The 22063-nt window shown below is 42.3% G+C and overlaps 2 protein-coding genes across 4 annotated transcripts in view; both read left to right on the top strand.

The window, feature by feature from the left end:
- Positions 1 to 7448, top strand: part of zc3h7bb (zinc finger CCCH-type containing 7Bb) — a 33571-nt gene extending 26123 nt beyond the window's left edge. Inside the window, exons 19-22 of the mRNA XM_063222060.1 lie at positions 426 to 531; positions 1121 to 1229; positions 4047 to 4180; positions 6427 to 7448. Coding sequence (XP_063078130.1) covers positions 426 to 531; positions 1121 to 1229; positions 4047 to 4180; positions 6427 to 6462 — 385 coding nt within the window. The 3' untranslated portion in view covers positions 6463 to 7448. The remainder of the gene's footprint in view (positions 1 to 425; positions 532 to 1120; positions 1230 to 4046; positions 4181 to 6426) is intronic.
- Positions 7449 to 12317: 4869 nt separating this feature from the next.
- Positions 12318 to 22043, top strand: tefa (TEF transcription factor, PAR bZIP family member a). Of its 3 annotated transcripts, none has more exons than XM_063222065.1 (5): positions 12318 to 12560; positions 17399 to 17758; positions 18256 to 18464; positions 19078 to 19289; positions 19704 to 22043. In XM_063222065.1, exons 1-5 carry the CDS (start codon positions 12488 to 12490, stop codon positions 19723 to 19725), a joined length of 876 nt encoding a protein of 291 aa, XP_063078135.1. In that variant the 5' UTR covers positions 12318 to 12487; the 3' UTR covers positions 19726 to 22043. The 3 variants fall into 3 exon arrangements, with proteins under 3 accessions (XP_063078135.1, XP_063078134.1, XP_063078133.1); XM_063222064.1 differs by lacking the exon at positions 12318 to 12560 and adding an exon at positions 14940 to 15205 and having other exon boundaries at positions 19715 to 22043; XM_063222063.1 differs by lacking the exon at positions 12318 to 12560 and adding an exon at positions 14945 to 15205.
- Positions 22044 to 22063: the final 20 nt, after the last annotated feature.

Here is a 22063-nt window from a genome sequence, read left to right on the forward strand (position 1 = left end):
CAAGAGCAATACAATATCGTTTCTGAGCTGCCAAACAATCGGGCACTCCTCACACTTTCTCGGGAAGCATACAACCATTCGCAAATTAAGGGAGGCATGTCGACCATGCTATTTGGGAAATGTTAATTGTTATGCTCTTGGTTAGACCAAGTCTCGAAGAGATTTGAAAGTCGATGATAATCAGGCTAGTATGGCATAGCCCTTGAGCAGCATTATGGTTAGAGTTGGGGTTATTAGACTGATGGTTTTGAGTTTTTAAGATGGTTTTTTTATGGTTTTAGAGTTTTTAAGATGTTTTGGGGGGCTTTCTTGCCTTCATAGGACAATTTTGAATTTCTTGCCTCTCTGCCTCGCTCTCTGTCTCCCCAATCTCTCCTCTAATCTGTCCTTTCTCTCTCTCTCTCTCTCTCTCTCTCTCTCTGCAGCTGGACTAAGGAGCGCAGGGTGCTGCTGGTCAAGTCCTTTGAGAAGAAGAAATGGGTGGTGGTGCGCCCACTGCCTTTCTCACGCACTTACCCCCAACAGTATGACGTGAGTGTCTTCATATCTCTCTCTCGCTCGCTCTCTCTCTCCCTCTCTCGCTCTCTCTCTCTCGCTCTCTCTCGCTCTCTCTCTCGCTCACTCACTCAAACACACACATACACAGATAAATGCACTCACACACACACACACACACACAGACGACATTGATGGCAGTAACCCTTCCCACAGCTAGAATGAGGTGTCTTTGTGCCAGCCAGTAGCCCTGAGCACAAATTAAGCCCCTTAAATCTGGCAATCTAATTTCAATTTCTGTCTTTTGCCCTTTAGTCAATGGCACTTTTGCAAACACTTTTTGTTCTGCTGTAATCTAATTAAATCAGGGTTTTGATGCACACAGCCTGTTTCTTGTATTTGTTTGTAACAACGGTGCTGTTCTAGACACTATATAAAAAATATAATTTTTTTGACGTGTGTATGTGTACATGTTCAGAAGATTTGAAATTGGCATTCAGAACATTGCGATGTCACTCACTCTTTAGTAGTCTTTGTCCTCCTAAACAAAATACTGTGTGTTTGTGTGTGTTATGTGTATATGTGGGTGTGTGTGCGCGTGCGTGTGTGTGCTGTTTGTACACAGATGTGTGTTCACGTGATGAAGCAGAAGAAGTGCCACTACATTGGCAACTGCTCCTTCGCCCACAGCCTGGAAGAAAGGGACGTCTGGACCTACATGAAGAATAACAGCCGTAAGAACTCCCAAGACCAATGCATCAAGTTACTGTTAGTTATTTAGAAACTGTTAACGCGTGTGTGGCAGGGCTTGACACTGGCACCAGCCAACCGGCCAAATGCTGGTAAAACTTGGCTGTGGCTGGTAACAATATCAGTGTTAATTTTGACACTATTAGTTCATACATAATTCATACAATTTTAGTCGACGAAATCTAAAATAATTTTAGTCAACTAAAATATTACATTCATTTCCTCTTGTCTACACTTCTCTATAAAATTGTCAAACTAAAATACCATTTGGGGAAATCAATGATTAAAATGACATATTGTAGGCTAATAATAAAATATTGTCAAAAACTGCCAGAGCCTCTTATAAGCCAGTGCGTCCAATGTGTAAAAAAAATCATGGCCGCGACACTCATAGATCTCTGTCGATATTTTAGAACGACTTCGGGGGAAAACTTTACTGCACGTTATGAAAAAAATAGGCCTACTTGTGGGTATACAGTACTAGTAGGCCTAATCAAGAACGTCGCAGGGTACAGTAGCCTTGGCCTACTGTATGCAAGCTTACAAAGGCACGGCACCTGTTGGAAGACCTCTCTCTCTCTCTCTCTCTCTCTCTCTCTCTCTCTCTCTCTCTCTCTCTCTCGTGCGCGTATTGCAAGCTGTTGCATATTATTTGCTTGATGCAAAGTTGTGATGGCACACGCGCTCTCGTTGACATGGTTGACATGACAAGACGTTATTGCAATAACTGCAAATAACTGTCCCCCAATAACGTGAAAGCGTGGAAGGTTCACTTCCTATTTCAGTGTCCTTGACTGAAACAAGTCGCAAAACTCCACACTTCCGAATCCTTTGCGATCGGCACTTAAGTGATTCTTATCAGAAGGCTTGTGCCTACGCATAGACCCTTAAATTACAAACATTAGCGAACATTGAAAAAAGATCAGACAACGACCGTCGGGTAGCAGGTTCATGAAGGGAGTGGAGAAGTTCTGCAAAAATGCATCGTTAGAGAAAGATGTTTGCTATGTGCGACAGCACCACCACTATTTCATGACTGCATACATGTAAACTTCTCCGTCATGGATAAATGGGCAACAATGTTGTTTCCAGCCAGGATTGCACTGAAAAGTAGGCTAGGTCTACTGCTGCACCGACGCTGCCTGTCACTGCCTGCTGCGTGTGTGTGTGGGGAGGGGAGGAGGGAGGAGACGCGGAGCAGATGAGGGTCGCGACTTGCGAAATAGCAGGCAATTCTTTTTCAATGTTTCAGTGACATTAACAAAAATGCTTCCTATTGGTTTTCGTCTCCGGTGGTATTGTAGTCACATTCTTATTTTTTTGATGAAAATATCAATCAATATCGTTATATTTTTCGTACAAACGCAAGCTGTTTTTTTCGTCATCATTTTATTGTCGTCAGGGGAAAACAATATTTAAAGATAGTTATGACGAAAATATTTCGTCACGAAATTAACACTGCAATATCAGTGTAACTAGCCAATTTGGCAGGCATAGCTTAGTCTGTGGTATGACTTATCAGAATAGCCTATATTCTGCATTTTACCCATTTTGTATCAATTGTTTGTATTTCAGTTTAAGAAAAAGCTCAGTTACTCAGTTTATATTTGTTTTATTTATTTCGATGTAGAGAGCTATGCACTCATCTTCTTTCTTTAGCACATTATCTTCTGAAGTTAACAGTGTCATAATAAACAAACAAACAAATCTAATTTGTGGCTAGTAGAATAGCTGGATGGCTAGTGACTCTGGAAAACCACTAGTCACAGTGGCCGGAAAGCGAAAAAGTTAATTTCAAGCCCTGGTGTGTGGATATTTTTGAAAACGCATTGGTTTTGGACTCTCGTTTATTCACACATCAAAAAAAGAGCTTTAGAATGCACATTTGAAAACTATGGTTTTGAAAGGGGGCTAAAACACACGCATATTTTTGTCCATGTCGCATTAACCCAAAAATCATTTTTTTTTAAATCTGCCTCGATATCCGCATGTGTGTAACCAGCAACTTATGCTCATAATAAGAGTAAGAAATCACCAGGACAATGCATGGCGTCATTGCTGCTATTTATTGTAATTTATTGAGAAACAGCTGTAAGATCACATTACTTAGAAAACACAGGAACCATGCACTGTGTCTCTGTCTGTTATTTGTCTGGCCTGGTATTTATTGAACAACAGTTGTATCTGCCTGATACTATCTGGTATCTGTCTGGTATTTATTGAACAACAATTGTAGGAATGCTCCTTTTTGAAATCATGAGGAGTGGAGTGTGTGCGATTTTTGCCAGTGTGAATGTATGCAGACTGTGAGTATGTAGATGTATGAGGAGTCTGTGTGCTGTGTGTATGAGTCTGTGTGCTGTGTTATGATTCTGTGTGCTGTGTTATGAGGAGTCTGTGTGCAGTGTTATGAGTCTGTGTGCTGTGTTATGAGTCTGTGTGCTGTGTTATGAGTCTGTGTGCTGTGTTATGAGTCTGTGTGCTGTGTTATGAGTCTGTGTGCAGTGTTGTGCTATGAGTCTGTGTGCTGTGCTATGAGTCTGTGTGCTGTGTTATGAGTCTGTGTGCTGTGTTATGAGTCTGTGTGCTGTGTTATGAGTCTGTGTGCTGTGTTATGAGTCTGTGTGTTGTGCTATGAGTCTGTGTGCTGTGCTATGAGTCTGTGTGCTGTGTTATGAGTCTGTGTGCTGTGTTATGAGTCTGTGTGTTGTGTTATGAGTCTGTGTGTTGTGTTATGAGTCTGTGTGCTGTGTTATGAGTCTGTGTATTGTGTTATGAGTCTGTGTTTTGTGTTTCTCCAGTGCGGGACATGCAGCAGATGTATGAGATGTGGCTGGCCCTCACCAAGCAGAACCGCGGCACCGACGGAGCACTCATAACCCCGCCCCCCGAGGAGAAACAGATCACCATGACGACAGATTACGGAGAGTCAATAGTGAGTCAATCAGTGGCGCTTTGCTGATTTTAATCAACTTGTTCCTCCTGCAGTTTTTTTTTTTACTGTGACAGAAGTCTAGATGTGAACATGTCACTTATTAACTTTTTCAGTATATTTTTTTGTTATTACATTCAACAGTGAGAAAGGATAGTGCAACACTGCTTCTTCACAGTTCACCACTTTATTTTTTGATGTAAGAAAAAAACAACAGCATCAAAGAAATCAGCACTCCCCCAGAAGCCATTTTTCATTTTGTTACCATACAAAACTCGGTAGTATGCAGCCATCTTCAAGGAAACAATCTGACGTAAACTCTATAACGGTTTTCTGCTCAATCAGTGTGTGGCTAATTTGCAGCCATTAAAATACATAAAAATGGGCTAGAACACTGGTTAATTACTACCCACACCAACCTGACGGCCCCAATCGCTTACCCTTTACGCCCTAACCGCTTACCCGTGACTGCCACCATCATTATTGCCCACCCCTTGCAACCCAATAAGTTAATAAGTAAATAATGGGCATATTATCCACAATTGCGCGCATTGCAGACCCTTTGTACGTAGCCCACCAGGTCCAAGATCAACATACACACCTATAGGTTGTTAAGATATAAGAAGACAAAAAAAAGACTGTTTTCAGTCGTGGATATTAAGCTCCTGCTCACACTGTATGAATGAATCGCAGGGTTTAAAAGTTCACATCTCGCGCTTCACGCCCTCAGACTATACAACCTGAGGGTTGAATGTGACCTGAGTGCGCACACTACGACGCAGACTTTTTTCCAGAATTGGCAATTCGTGCCTTTTGTGCATGGGTAGTGCGAAATGTAGTGTAGTGCTAAACCAATTCATTTCTACAATGAAAAGGACCAACTGTGACCATTTCCTCCTCATAACTTCAGAATGACAAGCAATTTGTGTATTGTGCCTTTAAACACTGGATTTAGATATGGTTTTGTCTTTATTTTTAAATATAATGAGCAATCCTTGCACCTTTTTGGATATCGTTTTTTTAGGACTATCAATGCTTTCTAAACAAATTCTACAAAACTTTTAAAAATGACTGCGATATTCATATATCATTCAATGTGATCAAGGAAGCTATTACAAAATGACGTCAATACTCTGTACAGGAAGATTTTGTAAACAAAAAACACAAACCTATGCATGTAAGTGTTGAATATTTTGATTGATGTCAATAAAAAATTGATCACAAAAAAAATGCCTGCGATATTACTGAAAATCGTGATCAATTTGGCCACAATAACAGTGAGGTAAATTTTTCATACCGTGACATGCCCAGTGGCCAATCTGAAAGTCGCTAGGCAAGATGTGCCAATGTTTTTTCACTGTTAACTGAAGCACAGATGACGGGGGTGAGAAAGTAGTGGACAAAAGCAGTCTAATTTCTTAAGGTCACCTTCAAAGACAGTAATGAAATAAAAATATTACTTATGAACTTAATGTTTTTAAACCTGCACCCGAAACAAGTCCTTTTTGGATGTGCGTGAGATTTGATTTTGATACCTTCAAAGACAGCCATTGAGTCCAGCTGTTAAGGCGTTCCGGAACAGTGCAATCAGATATCCAACGGCTTTATGTTTAACCACCATTGAAAAATAGAAAACAAAGGCTCCATTCAACAAATTGGGTCTCCTAATCCTTAAGCCCATACATGAACTACATCACATAACACACCAAGATTACATGGCCAGCCATACCATGCAGTCCCGGTTTTGGTCTTGGAGTCTTGGAGTCACGAGTCTTGGAGTCACGAATCTTGGGTATTGTTAAAGGTCCTCTGTGTAGGCGTCTACTTCTGTTGTTCAAAGAAGGAAAGTTTAGGAACTGTGGTCTTAAGGAAAACCGAGGCACATTCAAAGTCTTATGCAAGTCAGTTTTGTATTTGAAGCCAACAAATGTGTGGAAAAAAAAACTCTGCAAAGTTGTTTGGCCAATGTTTTTTGAGCATTCCCAATACTGCCAGTTGGAACAGTCTTCCACTGTGTCTACAGCTTGGGCCAACTTTTCCAGCCACGTTTGGATAACAAACACCTAAAAATGTTACACACCGATCCAAGAACACCTTTTCTCTTACTGTTTTTGGCTCTCATCTCGCGTCCTTATAGTTTTCAAGCATTGCACTCGGTTTCTTGATTGTTGTGAATTATTTGATGACTTTATAACTGTATTTAATAATGTGTGTGTGTGTTTTTCTCCATCTCTGTGTCCTCTCTGCAGGCGGGGCGTAGGTTGTCGGGGGGCGGAGACCTGTGACCCAGGCCAATGGAGAGCAAGAAAAGATGAGGTATTGGCCAATCGGGAGCAAGAAAAGAGGGATGAGGTTTCCTGCAGTAGCAGTAGAACCAGCCTACACCCACCACTGACACCACCCCTGCAACCCCCCCCTCCTGAAACAACTCTAGCCCAACCCAACAGCAGTTTGTAAGCCCCCTCTCTCCCCCTTTCAATACAACCGCATATTTGGGAAGGGGAAAAAATCATGGATCCCTAATGTATGGCAATGGCAACATAACCATATATAGGACCTAAATGCGCAAAAAAACCTGCAACATCAGAATGTACAAACACACACACAAACACACACACACACACAGTTTCTTCTGACATCCTCACCAAACCCCTTCCCATTTCGGTCTTTTCAAAACACTTGTTAGGCAGCACTGCAAAGAGATCAATGATTATAAAAAAAGCTTGGCTTGTACGCCTGGCGTGATGTATTATGTGGGGACAATCTGATCATCGGAAACGCCTCTCTTTTTTCGAAGAGGAAATTAATGCCAGAAATTATCGTTGTTTTGTTTTATTCCTTTATTTTTTTGAATATAAATACTGCTCTGTTTTGTCTGCCATATTGGCGGAAGAGTATGAATGTATCAGCCAGCAGAGGCCGTAATTATTAGGGCCTTGTTGTTTTTATTTTGAGCAAACAAAACAAAACGAAACAAAACCTCAAGACATGTTGGGATTTTTTGCGGAATGTATTGATGATATTTGGCAAAACCAAGGTGAAAATCTATGAGGGGAAAAATTTGAATATTTTTCATGTTTTAACCCCAACCCCCCACCCCCTCCTCCTAAAACGCTTCATCCCTATAGTCCTAAACCTTAACGTAACTCCCACCTTCCGACCCTTCACCATTGCAGTGATCCAGGCTGGCTGGATGCCATCGTGCTGCTAGCTTATCGCCCAACCCTCCAGTCATCGTATCCTATAATACCCTGTCCAACCCCCCCCCCCCCCCACCTTGATGCTGCACAGGCCTGTTGTGTACCTAGCGGGCCCGGTGGCCAGGCATGCGGATAATTCGGCACTCTGGAAGGGCCTTCGGGTGTCCTTGTGTCAGCAGCTCCTGCCTGGGTCTGCAGCTTTCCCACCCCCACCACACGCCCTAAACCTCAGACACAGGCATGGGCAGCTCTTTGAAATTGAAGTTATGTGGCAGCCATGTTGTTGTTTTTTCTTTTATTTGTTTGTTTGTTTGTTTTTGTTTGTCTGTTTGGCTCGTTACTTTTCCGAGTGGTCTGCCCCCTGACCTGTATTCCTGTATCGGCTGCTTACAAAACCAAAAGAGAACTCGGATTTCGTTGCCATCCCAATGTGTCTGTAAACATTTGGGTTCGTCCACCAGTTCGGCTATAAGGCCTCGCCCAAATTTCAAAAAGAAAACAAAAACGAAAAAATGGGTACTTGTGGCCCACACCCCTCCAGTGTTTCTTTAAACACCCATATGAACACTGGTGAGCCCTGAACGCTGAATAAATTAGGCGGGAAATTTAATTTTTCAGGAGACAAAAAACGTAGTGCAGCAATTATAACGCACCATTCGATGTGCCTATCTAAACTTATACCCGTTTATTTTACATTTTTTTTTTCCAAAATATGAATACTCTGGGCATGCCTCTGGAGTTAGAGCAAGCTTTGTCCTTATCGACAACTGGAGAGGCATGTTGGAGGTTATGTCTATATTCACACACACACATACATATACATATTTACAACTATCGCTATACTACTAATGATTATTGATAACTTAGCCGTTAAGCTTAATTAAATATAACCTGACCTTGTATTGATTACATAGAACACTCTTGTTATTGAGCTATGCTATATGACATGTATTGCTGATTAGATGACTAGTGACCTTTTTTTGTTATTTTTATTGCTTCTGTGAGGGCCATTCCGACAGCCTGAAAACTAAGATGGATTATTTGTTTCATGCTCAGTGCAACTATAATAATAACAAAATGTGTTGCACGAAATGGCACGAGCTATCATTGCGATTTAACATCCAAGAAAAGAATGGCACAAGTCTTCTGCCAGGTCTTGTCGCAATGCAGTGTAATTGCGTAGAGTTTGTGTCGTTAGCTAGCTAGCTAGCAAGCTCGCAGGGAGGCTGTGATTGTGTGGCATTTGTAAAACTAGGGAGATAATGAGGAGATTGTAATTCTGTGGAGTTTGTGTAGCGAGCTAGCTAGCGAGCTAGCAAGGAGGCCGGCCCTTTAGTAGCTTCAAATGGCAACTGTTAGTTAGTCGGCCGTTCACTTCACGACAGCCCCGCGTCAGAGTCTGGCTGATCACGGAATGGCCCAGGTGTATGCTTCACTGAGGGATGTATTACAAACCTACTATTATTATGATGATGATGACTATGATAATGATTGCTCTATTATTGACTATTTCTATCCTCTTATATGCCATTGATATACGTATACGTTAATTGCGATGTATAACTCTCTCGTTATATATATTATAAATATTATGTATCCATGTATGAATATTATACTTAACGGTAAATAGATGTCCATGTATGCTGAGTGGGGCCGTCTCGACGAGGCAACTGATCGAGCAGGGAAAGGGAGGGTGCCTGGAAAGGATTGGATTGGAATATTGGCGGCTTTGCTAGTGCAGGTTTGTGCAACACCCCCACCCAACTCTACTACCGTTGCACAGTACTCTGCTTTAAGCAGACATTTAGTAAGAGAATATGAAGTGTGAATATATACGTGTTATCAAGAGGGTGTCCTTTTAGTCTGGGTAAAGTCTGATGTGTTCTAGTGACCTCTCCTGCTCCAGAGGCCCCTGTGATGATGTAACGTGCCGTCATCCTGTCGGCAAATGGTTGACAAATCCGGCCCCCGTGACGCCACACGAAAGCATACATTGATATTTATGTTTGTCTGCATAGCGCCTTAAACGATATATATATACATATACAATTATAAAATGCCCCTAACATATAACCGTACTCTTCCAATATATGATATAATGATATATATATATACACTTAGAAACTCATATAAGGACAAAATAGGTAACAGGTGATGGATGTTTTCTTAGTGATTTCTTTCTTTTTTTTAAATTTCTCTCTGATTGTTTGCCGGGTGTGGTTGATGATAATGTACCCAAACTCTCTCGTAGCCCCACCCCCTTACAATCTCTGTCCTCATGTTATTGACCACCATGAACTGAGAAGGAGAAGGAGAGGGAGCTGAGTTACCAAGGCCGTGTGGTCTCGCTCAGTTAGTGTTCCACAAATTGGAACTTGTTGCTCCCATGTACCGGGTGAGAGACCCAAGGTCATACTCCAAAGAGGCGGTTTAGTGACTGACCCAGGCTAACTTCAAGGAAAATTCCTGCAAACTTCAACGTGCAGTTAGTTGTATTGCTCATGCTACCCTTGATTTCTCAGTACCTGGAGACACGGCATTGCTTTTACCTTTCCGAGATCCTATCCATTCTAAATGGTTCATGGTTGACAAGTGAAGGAAGGCATGAGCAATACGACTGCATGTTGACTTTGGCAGGAATTTTCCTTTAACTGGATTATATGAGCTGTAAAGCTCGTAATGGACAAGACCTCGAGGTATATCTTTCAAACAAAACAAAGCAACATGGCTCCTGTACATTTTTACAAGAAGAGAAAAACTGCCCAGGTAACTGACTAAACCTGCTTTTGGGAATGTTCCCCAGGTCCGGCTGCCCACATGTTTGCAAACAGTCATAGCAGACAACTGGTATGTCTGAACGTCAGATGAGAGAGAAAGAGAGGAGAAGGAACCAGAGAGAGAGAGAGAGAGAGAAAGACGCTTGAAAGTGTTGTCACTCCCCACAACCCTGTCCCTGCCCAGTTGATTTTCAGAATTCATCTGAATTCTGAATGAGGAACTGGAATACTGCTGGGGGTTCTTTTAAGAGGGTAAAACCACACATGGTTAGATCTCCCCATGTGTTCAGAACTTCCAGCTTTAAGAAAGGAGTTTTTTTTATTCTTTTGTTAAACAGCCCACTCCACTCCGACGTACAGCCCATGTACCTGCAACACAACACATATTGGCTAAATCAACTCACTCCCCATCTACATCATGTAAGTTCTCCAACCGGGTGTTGTGTATGATTTAAGAAATGAAATATAAAAACAGGTTCCCCTTGATAGCTTACGTTTCAACCATTTTCAGAACAGCTGGGAAACACCTACTATTATGACTTTTTTGTTTTCTCCAGTGGCGAGATGGCTGAAACGAATCAGGGTTTTCAAAAAGGTGAAAAACAATGCCTCTTTTTGTACTGTATTTTTACATTTGTTTGTTTTTCATTTCTCCTTTTTTCCCTGGTTGGAAGAGAAGTATGATCACAATGGACCAAATCTCATGGAAGTGTTTAACAATAAAGAGATTGTTTTAGAAAAACAAAAATTGGTGTGCATATTTTTTTTTTTCGTTTTCTGCTTACCTTGTTCTCTACCCCAAGTACATAGAAGGAAAACCGTTTTGAAAGCTATGCCTAGGAGACAACGCAGCAAGACCTCAGCCTAACAACATAGAACTCATAAAGGCCATATAAAACCTTTGTCAATACCACAAAAAGACAATCCAAAGTTTATTGACAGAGGCTGTAGACTACCCACACCTATGTTTATGATCTAAGAAAAGTATGGCCATGTCAAGACTATACAATCGAAGACGCATTGCGCCAACAAAAAGTAAATTATGTGATCGATTGTGCTAATGATCAATGTGACCTATGGTTACATTACATTAGCTAATGCTTTCTTTTATCCAAAGCGACTTATTTATATACAGGGTATTGGTTACATTCATACAAGGGCACCTCAACCATGGGTAGAGGTGTAGGGAGAGGTGGGATTCAAACGTCCAATTCTCTTATTTTGAAGTCCACCTCCCTAACCACCACGGCTGCCCCTTTAATGTAATGTAATGTGTGCGTTTTCTTTACATCGTCATTCACTATGGCACTAAAGAAAAGGAGGGTGCCACTGCCACAAGTCATTCTCGAGCACTGGCACAGAGACTTGTAATGTATTGCCTCTTGACATTTAGCAGGCAAGACACAATCCGCTAGTAACAGTTGATGTGTTTGTTTATTTGTGGGTAGAACTAGCAGGCAAGACACAATCCGCTAATAAAAGTTGATGTGTTTGTTTATTTGTGGGTAGAACTATGTACTGTATGTGCTGTACAAAAAAAGAGCACGAGGGTCAGGCAAGACGCACATTCGATTAGTTCAGAGCCATACAGAGGGTAGAGTCGGGCAATCTCCGCCGTGTGCTTAGGCCGACTTCCTCTTTAGCAAAATTAGCTGTTTTAGCTTCTCAGTACTGCTCAGCGTTGCGAATGTTAGTTCCTAGCAGTGGGCGTAGCACATAGCAAATGCAATGCAGGGAATATGACAAGACTTGCTGTTCATAGTAATAACTTCAGATAAACATCACAGATGGTAAACTTTTGTGATTATCACCACCGAGACAGTTGTTGGTTTACATATTTGTGGTGATTACCCCGCAGTATAGTTCGTTAGTCCTTATTTTTGGCTGTTAATGTGGTGGTTCTATGTTGAGTCTATGGAAAGACAGCCGCTTTAGGAACACCCTTATCTCGCTGAAAGGCGGAGCTGCCATTTAATTCCTGGTCCTCCAATTGCGTAACTCTACCCTCTGTATGGCTCTGATTAGTTGATTAGATGGTAATGCTCGTGGCGTCCTCCAAATGACAGTGCCCGAAACCAATGAGAATCCCCAAATCCGCATAAGGAGGGGCTCCACTGCCACTTTGGCTACCGATAGGCCAAACAACATCTACTCCCAAATTAACGCACCAGAGTTGGGCGGGATTTGTTGAGTAACCTACGCACTTGGTGAAAGTCCAGATTTTACAATTTGGCTGATCTAGTAAAGGTTGAAGTTTTGTGGTGACGGCAAACAGGTAGCCAACTTGCCGAAACTCCTTCGAATCTTCGTGGTTGTTCGCCTAGTTGTTCGCAATGTCTACAGAAATTCCGGAGATTTTCAAAGCGCTGCTTGAGCACCCATTCTCACTTCCCAACTTTGACGACGGTAAGCGCAAGGTTACATGATCATTGCTATCGATTAATTGACTGCCTTCTCGTGCGTAAATGTGGCATAGCTGCAGATTGCATTGCATATGTCTGCTGCATTGTTGCCGTTGTGTATTTAAAATGAAGTGTCGGCATTAGAAAATAAAATGACAGGTCTGTGGAGATCTCCCAAAGTCCGAATAAATTACATGTGGCGATTTCACTCATTTTTTCCCCTCGGAAAAAAACAGATGCGGTCAATTTTCCGTAGGCCTATAACGCCGTATTAATTAATCAATCTGGAAGGACAGATCTTGGATAACTACTAAACCACCTGTGGCTGTTACTGCCAATTGCTTGATTTCTTTTGGTAGAACCAGTCAAGAGCAAGTGAACGTGCGTAAGTGGGTGAAACTAATCATAATGGGATAGAACATTTCATATAATGGAGTTATTATGGAAATAGACCGTTTGCAAAAATATAAGACACTGGCGCAGCAAAGTAGGCTACCCTTTGGAGACGTTTGGCTTGCCCGTAATCTGTCTTAAGTGGCTGCATGGCCTACATATTGCGTAATAAGATCTCCTCCAGACTGTCAACATCAAACACAATGGACCATGCCTGATGATCTGCGTTAACACTAGTCAGGCCTTTTGATCACAGTCATATCACCTGAAATTCCAGTTGGTCAGTAGGCCTATGTAATCACATCCAATGTGTGTTTGCTTAACTGTTGCCTGGATCAAGGAAAGTTTAAGGCTGTCCACATTTGGGTAAAATGGTGAGTGGTCACAAACTTCCCAGGTAGGCCTAGCAAAGTTTATCTGGCCCATTGTTGGCCCGATCCTTTTTTCGCGAGTGATAACAGTCGGCCCGATTTTGGCTTTGTCCGCGGCCCAATAATGGTCCTATTACCGTATGCCGACAGTGTCGGCTCAGTGTTGGCTCAGTTACTGCATGAGACTGACAGTTATTTTCAGTGGCGGCAGAGTGTTGGTTCAGTTACTGCATGAAGTGACAGTTATTTTCAGTGTTCTATGAAGTGTTGGCTGAGTCACGGTAACCAGTGTTCCAGCCGAGCCGACTCTCAGCCGACAGTGCCGACATTCTGCCAAGATAGGGCCGACTGTTCTTAACGGTTTTTGCTACCTGGGTTACGACTCCTACTGATTAATCAAGGATTCCTAATTTTCTAACCTCTTGATGTCCAAAACAACGGTCACGCGCTGAGCTCTGGATGCATCCCTGCTGGTTTTGACATTTGCCCATCTCAGACCTTGAGCTGTAATCAATGTGCGGCTTAATCATGTCGACAACATATGGCATGCGGACTGTCTGCATCATCACGCACAGACATGTATGTTTCGCAGCATAAACCATGCACTACCACTAGAGTACGACATTGTTCATTTTTTAACTGGAGCGTCCGGAGGGCAGCCACACGTTTTTTCCCTGCCAAGTCATGCTCTGTTCACACGTTTAAAACACGTGCGGCGTGTAGTTTGCCCCTCACAGAATTGTGCGCTGTGCCAGTTAGGTGACTATAGATTTGGAGACAGGCTCGTAATCCCCAATGCACATCTTGTTTTAGCTTTTGTGCTCCAACACCATCCGCATTGAACAAACGCATTGGTTGTAAATAAACACTGACTTGTTTGCATCAACGTAAGCTGTAGTCCTAATGTGAAATTCTGAATTGACACTGTTAAACAGAGTCTAATCTATTTGGGGACATTGCACCATTATGCTTCATTTGACTGGGAAAGCAGCTCCGTATGCGTTTCAAGGGGATTGTTTCAAGATAAGTTTGCTAAGGCTGGCCGTGGTGTCTTTGATTATGAAGATGGTCCGTGAGAAAGGCATTTACGGACCACATCTTCGCAACGCCTCTTGTTCGTTATTCACAGACCTGACTAGCCGGCTACCACGCCCCCACGTAGAGCTAGACCTATAGGGGCACAGCGGAATGTTTACATAAATGTGTCCTCACGTGTTTTGTGGTGTGACTTGGGATCCGCTTGGTGTGCTTTTTGGGCTAACTTCTTTGGAGGACGCCCCTAAAAAGATATGAATGATTCAATTGTAGTGCGCACAGACACATTAAAGTAGCCTATAGTTTTAACCATCCACTACGCTACCGACGTTGCATTAAGTGTAGCCTAATTGGATTTTGGGTCCTGTCCGCCACTGTTGTTCATCTGTGCGTAATGGTGATGAAATGACATTGTAATAAACATAAGCTTGTGAATGGCAAGGAAACGTTCCCATTTAAGGCTGGCCATATAAGGGCAGTTCTGTGACATACATACTTAAATATTTAGAGTGAAGGTGGCAGGCAACCTATCCAGAGCCCGTATTTGTTAATGTATTCGCAAACTAGGCGCGGTTTACCATGAATATGTAATTTGTTTAGGAGCGGAGAATTGGGTCGTGGGGGTTGGGAGAAGCACCAGTGTTGAAGTAGGCTACCTTCGTTTACTGAGTCGTACGAGAGCTAAATAGTCGACAGTCGTTTAAACTTGTAATACGGCACATTCAAGGACACGCAATGGATGTAGAACCCATAACGATCACACTGGAGTCTGAAACCAGCTCGACCTTTCCGTTGGCATTAAGGAAAATACTGGCAATACCACCCCCGGCTCTGTTCGATGGAGAAGACGGTAGGCTGCCGAGCGTCATGTTTGCGGCCTCTTGTTGTTACGAACACAGCCGCAAACATGGTCCTGTGCGTAAAATGCATTTCGCGGTGTAGTTAACGCGCATTTACATTTATGGCGGTCATAATATAGGGGACTGGGAGCTAAATATGTCCTTAAGTTAAATATCAATGTCGGCAAAGGCGCGCAGTTGAGGTGGATGCTATATTGTACTGTTGGCCAATGGTACACGTAGTTCTAGCCTATGGAGCTGTATAGACGCCATTGCCTGTTATTATCTCGCTGTGTAAGGATAACTTAATGCGATTCAGTACTGCCTATATTGATATACAACGAGTGATGGTCCAAATCGTCGCATCTTGTCCACTTTCCTGTTTGTTTCTGTGATTGCAAGTTTTGGGAGTTGTATAATGTCACGTGTGCCAATTCCTCTTCGTCCAGAGATGTCGCAGTTTTTCGAAGGGACTGGAGTCACCTAGAATTAATGTTGATGGGCATATTACATGGGCTTTTCAAGCAAAACTTTAGTAAATGAAGAAAAAGTTAGTGAATAATTGAAAAATAGATATAAGGTACAATTTGAGAATTAAATAACGTTTGGAGGATGAAATGTTTAAAGATGTTTCCTATCTCAAGTTAAGAAAGGGGTATTACAGAAGCATCCTAACTCCGAAAAATCCTAAATAATTTGTCCTAACTTTAGGACAGCCACCCAGCTGTCCTAATTCCAGTCATCCATTGATTTGTTAGCCAAAGTGTAGCTGGTGTTAATAACTAGTATTTACCCACGCTCAGCTCGCTGTTTCAGCCAGAGCTACAGTGAAGTCTATTTCATCCGGGAAAACAACATAGTTGTGAACGGATGAAATGTTAATTAAATTAGGCTATATTGACTGACCCAAACGATGTACGGTATGAAGTGAAGAGTTGATGATAAATATACCCGACTTCGATACGAAGTCCGATATCAACTTCCCTAGCCTAATTGACAGCCGACCACAAGCCAAGTCGGCTGTATTGGATTCCCTGATTGACGCTCCCAACCCATGACGCTCCCCTTTCATCTCGCTCCCACTAGCCAGACTATCGGTACCACCGCCATATGCGGAGCTAGTTATGTTGTTGATATTAGTTTTTTGTTTCTAACCCTTAACCCTAACCTTAACCCTAAACCTAAACCTAACCCTAACCCTAAATTGCTTGTATGTGGCAGTATATGATAATACGTGAAATATAATCGGGTGGGACTACACGTCCGGGAGTGATAGAAACACCTGGGACCGCACGTCCGGGAGCGATCTCAGTTGGGAGTCTCCATCCCCCACCGCTGTATTGTCATTTATATGCGCTGGTCATACAAAGAAATTTAATGAAATTACGTTTCTTAACTGTTGTGCGTGCATTCGCTTGGGAAACGAAGCATTGGGATGAAAATATGCAAAATGGGGTCAAGATGCACTTTATTGGGACTGAAACTAACACAATGCATTTGGTCAATTGAACATGGTTTACAGGCAGCGAGAGTGAGTAAACTCCCGGAGCCCTCCTCATTTCGTCCTCACATGTGGACGTGGAACGTCACTAATGCGTTATTTAAAAGTATATCACATCAATGAGCATAAAAAGTTTAGCGAAATATTTACGTCCTCTTCCTCTCTGGTTTAGTATCACGCAGACCGCGAGATGCAGCAGCAGTCAAACTTGTGTGTTCAAGCTTGCGTGTCGCACTGTTGCTTGGTAGCGGTGCATTTGTTGTCAGGTAACAGACATAAGAAGTAGATTGTAGATGTTTAGATCGCTACTTTAGGATTCCTAACTCAAGATAAGATAGGATTTCCAAAGATAAGATAAGAATCCTAAATGAAGTTAGGATTTGTTTCTGTAATACCAAACTGGAAAAAATCTTATCTCAAGTCAAAAGTTAAGATAGGACGACTGAAGATAGGAAGTTTTCTGTAATACGCCCCCAGGTGAACATGTGAAAAAATAGTCTGAGAGGTTGTAGAGTGTAAACATGACAGATGTGTGCTAAAACATTATCATGGCACGTTTTTTTTTGCATTCTTTTATTATTTCCAAGGGCACTCTTCTAGTAAATGTAGTCTCACATTCTAGTATGTGCTATGTAGTAGGCCTACTCATGTTGCATTTTTTTATTGTTTAAGCTTCATTTTTTTCAAATGTTTCTGCTTACAGAAAATGACAAGGAAAAACTGTGCAGCGGAGACAGCCTGGATGGCATTGGCTCAGTGGGCGCCATGGGACCCTCGGCCGCCCTGACCCCTGCCATCTGGGACAAGACCATCCCCTACGACGGGGAGACCTTCCACCTGGAGTACATGGACCTGGAGGAATTCCTGATGGAGAATGGCATCGCCGCGGGCGCAGAGGGGGCGGAAGCCAAGAAGAGCCCCAGAAAAGAAGGGGCCGAGGTTACTGTGGCCACCACACCTGAGACGCCATCGACCACCGCCTCCGCCGCCCCTGTACAGCTGCTACCCATTCTGGAACTGGATCAGTGTGAAGAGGAGGTGGTGTCTGGCGCAGCCGAGACAGGTCAGTTAGCAAGGATTGTTGCTGTCACCTGTGCCAAATTGGAGGGATTTTTAACCCCCCAAAGATGAGGGTGGAGGTGAAAAAAAAAACCCAGTAATAATGAAAACGTTGAACGTGGTGTTCTATCTGCCTGTGTAGCACACACGTCAGTCATTACAACATTCTACACTTCTGACACCTTCTGATTTTTGGTCAGACAATGGTGGTAACTCTAACTAGGCAAATACAAATACAGATACTGGTCATTTAATTTCTTATCCGTTACTTTCACTACATGAACATTCAACTAATTGACACTGAGCCATACGGGCAGAAGTGTATGTTCAGTGTGTTAATCTAGGATAAAGTACATGCTGTCCTCTGTGTTCTGCATAGTCAGTGTTGTGTTGTGCTGTGCCAAACCCAGTGTACACTTCATATTATGAATTCATGGAGAAACCACAACTTTGTTGTCTCAAGTTAACCAAATCGACTTCTGCCTGTAACTGTAACTGCAGATGAGGGCCGTTTGTCCCCTGAACCTGAGAACCCAGAGGAGATTGAGGTGAACGTGAACTTTGAACCGGACCCGACAGACCTGGTGCTCTCCAGCGTACCAGGTGGCGAGCTCTTCAACCCCCGCAAGCACAAATTCAGCGATGAGGACCTCAAACCACAGCCCATGATCAAGAAGGCCAAGAAAGTATTTGTCCCCGACGAGCAGAAAGTAAGTTTTTATGGGAAGTTTGTGGAAATGAAACCAAAGTTTTTCTTATACTTCAGACATATCAAAGTTAATGTGACGTTCACACATGAACATCCATGTGACCCTCTGATGAAAACGGAAGCTTTGCCATCGAAACATGTCAGGTAAAAGATGAAACTTTTACATGTCTGAAGTATAGTAAAAACGTTGTGAACGTCATACATCTGTTGTGGAAAAGACGTTAGATCGGTGTGGGTAGATCTGTATACCCAAGCAAACCATGTATGTCAGAGCGACTAATCAGAGAGAGTTTTGTAGCAACATAGAAAAAATGTTGATAACGTATTTTCTTTAGAGATATAGTAAAACTTAAACAGTCACATTAATGATGTGAGTTCTAGAGCTGCTTAATGCCAGTTGGGAGCAATTGAATTTCAATGTGGGTCTAGCGCTAGGCAAGAGCTTTGGAGACAATTCCATACTTGCCTCATTGTTTTCGTCCACATTTAAAACTTGTGCATTTGCTCAGTTTGTCCATGTTTTGTTTTCCAACCACCTCACAATACAGTACCTAACTTGTCCTTAATTTTCCTTCACTCTGTTCTTCATTTTTTTCCTCTACTCCAACCCTCAGGACGATAAGTACTGGGAGAGGCGGAAGAAGAACAACGTTGCGGCTAAACGCTCGCGTGACGCGCGCCGTCTCAAGGAGAACCAGATCACAGTGCGGGCGGCATTCCTCGAGCGTGAGAACACGGCACTGAGACAGGAGGTGGCTGAACTGCGCAAGGAAAATGGCCGCTTCAAAAGCGTGGTGACGCGCTACGAGGTCAAATACGGGGCCCTGTAAGTCTCCCACACTAGACGACCATTGCAAGATCGTACACTTAAAAAATGGGGTGTCGTACACTTTGTTTCAAACATGAGGTCCGGTCAAGCTACCTACCCACCCACCTGGTTCAACAGCACTGTAACCCACGCCATTCTTTAGCCTTGAAAGTATTATACCTCTTCCCAGTTTGAATGTATAGTGCATTTTCTGGAATTGAGGGGAGGTACACTTTGTGTGGCGTAGTCTGCTGACTGTTGTGTTTTTGCCAACTGCTAGCATAATAACCCACATTGTCTTGGCCTGCACAGCAACGAAAGTGATCACAGTATCACAAAAAAAAAGATATTTAAAGAAAGGTGAGTGGTGAATATGGGTGTTGAAACCATCTTACATCATGTCTGACCGCCCTCTTCTCTTCTCTTTTCAAGTGCATCGGCAGAAGATTTGTAGGTCATTCATAGTATGTGTGTGTGTGTGCGTGCGTGTGTCCACTGGATGGATTCGGGCAGACGTGGGACAAAGCACCTTAGTGAACAGTAGTCTGTAGAATGCATGGGGTGTAGATTTGCTAGTACTGTCAAAAGGTGAAGAGGATGAGGACAACACGACTGTGGGTGAGCGAGCGAGGTGCTGACGATGTGAGCCATATCAATGCAAGGTTGTCATGGTGTTTTAGAGAGATGGATTTTTAATGGTTATTTTTACTGTTTTACTTTATTATTTTTATTTTCTTGTTCTTCCTTTTTATGTGTAGAAGACATGGATTAGATTTCATTTTATTTTTCATGTATGTACAGCATTGGGGGTTGAACCAATTTTTCCTTTCCTTTTTTTAATGGAGAAAAGCTGATTCAGATGACGATGTGCACGTGACTCAGGGTAATAGAGCAGGATTTCAGTGTTGAAGTTAAACTACGTTCTCCTGTCTTTCATTGTGGCTTTATGCCTCTTGCCTCTGTGTTGGCCCGGCACCGTCAGCCTAGGCTCTTCCCCATTCAATATTCTAATTGCAAATGAGAATACATTTCTGATTTTGCTTTTGCAAGATATTGAATAAAAGTTCTATTATCATCAAGGACATTGAGCCTCGCATCACAAGGGCACGAGCAACAGGGATAGACAGGAGGAACTAATTTGACATGCACACATAGTAATGAGCGCAAAGATCCTGTTTAATGTGCCACTGCACAGCTTGCCACAAAGTAGATCCAACAGTTCCATCAAAAAATAAATCTTTCTTCTCCATATCACATTAGTGCATTTAACAGCCACTGTTTGAAATATCACTCTCAGACACAATGTGAATCAGCGTAGACATTGATCAAATATTGGGATACCTCCTCAACATGTGTAATTAATTCATTAAGAATTGTCATTCAGTTGTTTTTGCTTCCGTTAGGCTTGATGTGCATGTTCATGGCATATACGCTTGCAGTGGAGTGTCAAATACAATCTTATACTTTTGTTTCTTCAAGCTAAAATTTCAATGTGATGTTTTATTGTAAAGAAAAAAACACTTTTTGTTAAGATTGTTAGAAAACTGCTTGTCTTGGACTCTGTTTAAGTGCATGTATACTGCCCTCACAATGTCTTCTATCTCCAAATAGTTCAAACAGTAGGCGTATCTCACTGCCTTATCATGGTAACGGTTCACAGAAACAAAAAAACAGAAAAGTTTTAGAACTGAAATGGCACCACTTCCTCTGCTTTGTCTTCAATCGTTTTTTGAAAATGTGTACCTTTTCTCTTGCTGCATAGAACCACAGGTGGTGGTGTTTTTGCTACATAGTCTGGGACAGGCTCAAGGTCAGTCACATGATCATAGGACATAGGAGCTGTACACGTGAGACCGCCGCTACTACTTCAGTCAGAGTTCCACAGCGTGCACGCACATACACACACACACACCCAAGTGGCTTCAACTGAAATAGAACAGGTTGGCACTTGGGATTTCTACTGGGTCACATGCCAACCCAACAGTTACAGACTGTTTTCCTCACAGACGTGTTAGGAAGTCTTTTCCGATACTTTTCTGCAGTAATGTACATAGCCGTACTCTCCTTGGACAAAAAAATGATCTCCAGAACCCACAAGTGTCTTACAATGACTCGACATAAGTCATGTGTGCCTGTTCATACCGGGCATCAAATGTGACCAATGTTAGAAACCAGTCAACACATTTTATGACAGGGCCCTCATGTGTCAAGTCAAGATGTCTATTGCCATTGTGTGTACATAATGTGCTTCACTAGAAAGCTAGATTGTAATCAATATCAATTCAAGTCAATATGTAATACTCATCACCGTCTTAAGTCAAGATGTTTGTTTCTCTGACATACGTACATGGTGTCAATGTAACTTCACTAAAGGGAATAATTCAGACAATTGAGCCGAAAATATGTTAAGCTAAAGGTTAAATGTGCATTTGCCTAGTTGATGTAAATTTCATCCACATTTCTTTGTCAGGATTGTGTCTCACCTGTATGCTATCACTGCCCCCTGGTAATTTTCCACTAAAATCGTTTTTGTCAATTGTTAAATCAATTTTCCCTTAAATTGGTCTTCCAGCAATTTGCATTCAGAACAATATCTGGCTCTTAATCGGCTGAGCTTCCTGGCTTGAAATTTTGCCATTTTTTGTATGTTTTTTTTTTAGCAGCAGGGTACATTTTCCTATTTTTTTCCTATTCCTGTTTGTATAAAGCGAATTGTCAGCTTTTTCTTGTAATATGTTGTATATATTGAGTAAAACCAAACACTGGTGATAAGCGTGTGTCATTGTCTTATG

The sequence above is a fragment of the Engraulis encrasicolus genome, chromosome 17 (assembly GCF_034702125.1).
Source record: "Engraulis encrasicolus isolate BLACKSEA-1 chromosome 17, IST_EnEncr_1.0, whole genome shotgun sequence".
Classification (NCBI taxonomy): domain Eukaryota; kingdom Metazoa; phylum Chordata; class Actinopteri; order Clupeiformes; family Engraulidae; genus Engraulis; species Engraulis encrasicolus.

What these genes read in the sequence shown, in the direction of transcription:
- tefa (XM_063222064.1), top strand. Translation starts at nt 15,091, where the DNA reads ATGGATGTAGAACCCATAACGATCACACTGGAGTCTGAAACCAGCTCG. An exon ending in TTGTCCCCGACGAGCAGAAA is followed by an intron (nt 18,465 to 19,077) that starts GTAAGTTTTTAT and finishes TCCAACCCTCAG; the next exon opens with GACGATAAGTACTGGGAGAG. An exon ending in GAGGTCAAATACGGGGCCCT is followed by an intron (nt 19,290 to 19,714) that starts GTAAGTCTCCCA and finishes GTGCATCGGCAG; the next exon opens with AAGATTTGTAGGTCATTCAT.